Consider the following 2,808-nt stretch of genomic DNA (forward strand, 5'->3'; position numbering starts at 1 on the left):
TCTATCTCTATCTATCTATCCTTAATCTATCTATCTATCTTTAATCTATCTATCTATCTTTACTCTATCTATCTATCTATCTTTAATCTGTCTGTCTATCTACCTGCAATCTATCTTTCTATGTATGTATTTATCTGTGTGTTTGGATGTTGGGGTGTACGTACAGCAGGCATATACGAAATCTCCTCCTTCTTTTTTTCCGCTCGCCCAGCTCTTTATCGACTGTCCATCCAACGTCATTAAGTTGATCGTCGCTGTCTTCGAACACACATAAATCATATCCTTCTCTGACCCTTTCTGAAAAGAAGAGAAACAAGTCAAGAAAAAGATACAAAAGAAAGAGATAAGAAAGAGAGAGACAGATAGATTCGATGCAAGAGGGGCTCCGAATATAAGCCGAATGAGTGGCCGAGCCACAGAGGTGAAGATAGGGGAAGAGTGTTTGAAAAAGTGTATGTAGAAGGAGCTAAAAGTCCTACATTCCTAATGAGTTAAGATGAAAATACATACACCCCCTGTCTCTGCTTCGACCTTAGAGGCAGAAAGACACCCCATCCATAGATAGAGATATATAGAAAGAAAGAGAAGAATAGACAGAGAGAGAAAGACCAAGCGCGTCTCATGAGGGTTCCTTTATACATAGAAAGATAGAGAGAAAATTCTACAAGGAGGAAAAATGCAGAAAAGCCTCCACCATTCAGCCGACCCGCCCCGCACTCAAAATTCCCTACAGAAAAGACATCTTTCTCTCTCTTCATCTATATACATCTCTCTCTCGATATATATATATATATATATATGCACATACAGGTACAAGCATCTACGATACCCATGTATCTACACGTACATATAGATCCGCATACGTATATATGTATATATATATATATATATGTGTAGTGTGAGGGTACCTTAGGAGCGAGGATTATATTGTTGATGGCAGGAAGGTGTTGCGCGGAGTTCAAGTAAGGAGGGAGAGGAGGCGAAAAAGTATGCAAGCAATCCTGCGTCTTCGCATCCCACACCTTCACTCGACCATCCGCACTTCCTACAAAGAAAGAAAGAAAAGAAAGACAGAGAGAGAAAGAAAGAAAGATTGAGAAAGGAAAGCTGACAAGCAGAAGGAAAAAAGAAGAGAGAAAGAGATGAAGAGTGTGTAGGAGGCAATTATTCTGAACAAGATCGACCGCCAGCATCGAGAGACGGATAGGTTAAAGATTGAGATAGATAGAGGAGAAATAGAAAGAGAGATTAGTGAAAAGAGAGAGAGAGAGGTGAATCTTCTTTGCTTTTCTTTGTATGGGGGAGTACCTGTGACAACGCGTGTATTATCTGGTAGGTAAAGCGCGCAATTGACGAAGGTGAGGTGACCTCTAAACTCCTTTAACGTCTTTCCAGACTTTAACCCGTGGATTCTACAGACACACAAAGAAAGAACGAAAGAAAAAGAATGAGAAAGAAAGGAAAGAAGAAGAAAGTAAAGGGAAAGGAAAGAGAGAAGGAGAGAAGAAAGAAGAGAAGTAAGAAGGAAGGGAAAAAGAAAGAAGGAAAGAAAGCGTGAGAATGAATGAAAGAAAGAAACTGAATGATAGACGGAAGAGATGAACTGAGAGAGAATTCTCTTCTTCTTCAAAGGAAAAATCCGAACATGTCTGTATATACATGAGGTCAGTGCGGTCGAGTGCATGTCCGTAAGTCCAAGGGAAACCCATGAGGTGTGGGTAGCCAGCTAGCTAGCTAGCTAGCTGGTGTCTAGACACGTGTGATAAGAGAGATGTCAGGGATCTTGTATAGCCACGTATGACGGCGACGCAAATATCGAGCAGAATTTGAAAGAAGTCTACCTGCAACACAAGACAGAACAGAATGCAGAAATATATAGAGAAATAGACTGAGCTAGATAGCAAGTTGGATAGTGAAGACAGGGACGGTAGATATATAGATTAACAAGAGATATATAAATAGATTGAAGGGAAATACATATACCGATTACAGCTAGATAGATAGATAGATAAATAGCATCTACTAGGCATAGAGGAAGAACGATAGACAAAGAGAGGTTTAGAAGAGAAAGACGGGAGCAGACCAGGAGAAAAGTAGAGCATACATCGGCAAAGAAAAGAAGAATAAGGAGACTGTATTGAAGAAATGAAGGGGTGTCTCTTTTCTTTCTTAAAAGATCTTTATCTTACCTTGCCGTGGTGTCGAATGAAGCTGTAAGAAGATGAGTATTGTCTTTACTAAACGCAATAGACGTTATCGCTGATGGCACATACACATACATAGATATATATATATATATACCTATGTATATCCATACACACATATTACATAGAGGAGAGAGAGCTCCAGAAGGAGCGTGTGAGACAAGCACTGAAGAGAAGAAGAGAAGCGAAGAAAGAAGAAGGAAAGAAATAAAATAGATGGACGAAGCAACCTATGCAGACACCCGAACGAGAGGAAAGAAGAAAAACGTCACTTACTCCCTCACAGAGACTTTATGCAGGCGGCTGAAACTCCTCGCCACTTGGCAGGTGACGACAGACATGCACATACATACTAGCTATATACTAACATATATATACATATATATATATGTATATATGTATATATATACCATTTCTGTTAGCACAGAAGGAGAAGTACGGAGAGATCTAGATCGTGCATGTCTACATCTATAGCAATGCTTTCTACTACCATACAGAGTTCATAGAGAGAACTACACATAGATAGATAGATTAAAGATAAAGATAGACTAAAGATAGACTGATAGATACAGATAGATAGCTAGAGAAATAGATAGATAGATAG

The 2,808-nt window shown here is 39.3% G+C and overlaps 1 protein-coding gene across 1 annotated transcript in view; it reads right to left on the reverse strand.

Moving 5' to 3' along the window:
• The window catches only part of CSUI_008229 (wd-40 repeat protein), a 6,099-nt gene that overhangs the window by 2,445 nt on the left and 846 nt on the right, over window positions 1-2,808 (reverse strand). Inside the window, exons 2-5 of the mRNA XM_068068363.1 lie at window positions 2,190-2,259; window positions 1,309-1,412; window positions 909-1,045; window positions 165-297 (exon numbers count right to left, since the gene is read on the reverse strand). Coding sequence (XP_067919662.1) covers window positions 165-297; window positions 909-1,045; window positions 1,309-1,412; window positions 2,190-2,259 — 444 coding nt within the window. The remainder of the gene's footprint in view (window positions 1-164; window positions 298-908; window positions 1,046-1,308; window positions 1,413-2,189; window positions 2,260-2,808) is intronic.

The sequence above is a fragment of the Cystoisospora suis genome, assembly GCF_002600585.1.
Source record: "Cystoisospora suis strain Wien I chromosome Unknown contig_4565, whole genome shotgun sequence".
NCBI classification, from domain to species: domain Eukaryota; phylum Apicomplexa; class Conoidasida; order Eucoccidiorida; family Sarcocystidae; genus Cystoisospora; species Cystoisospora suis.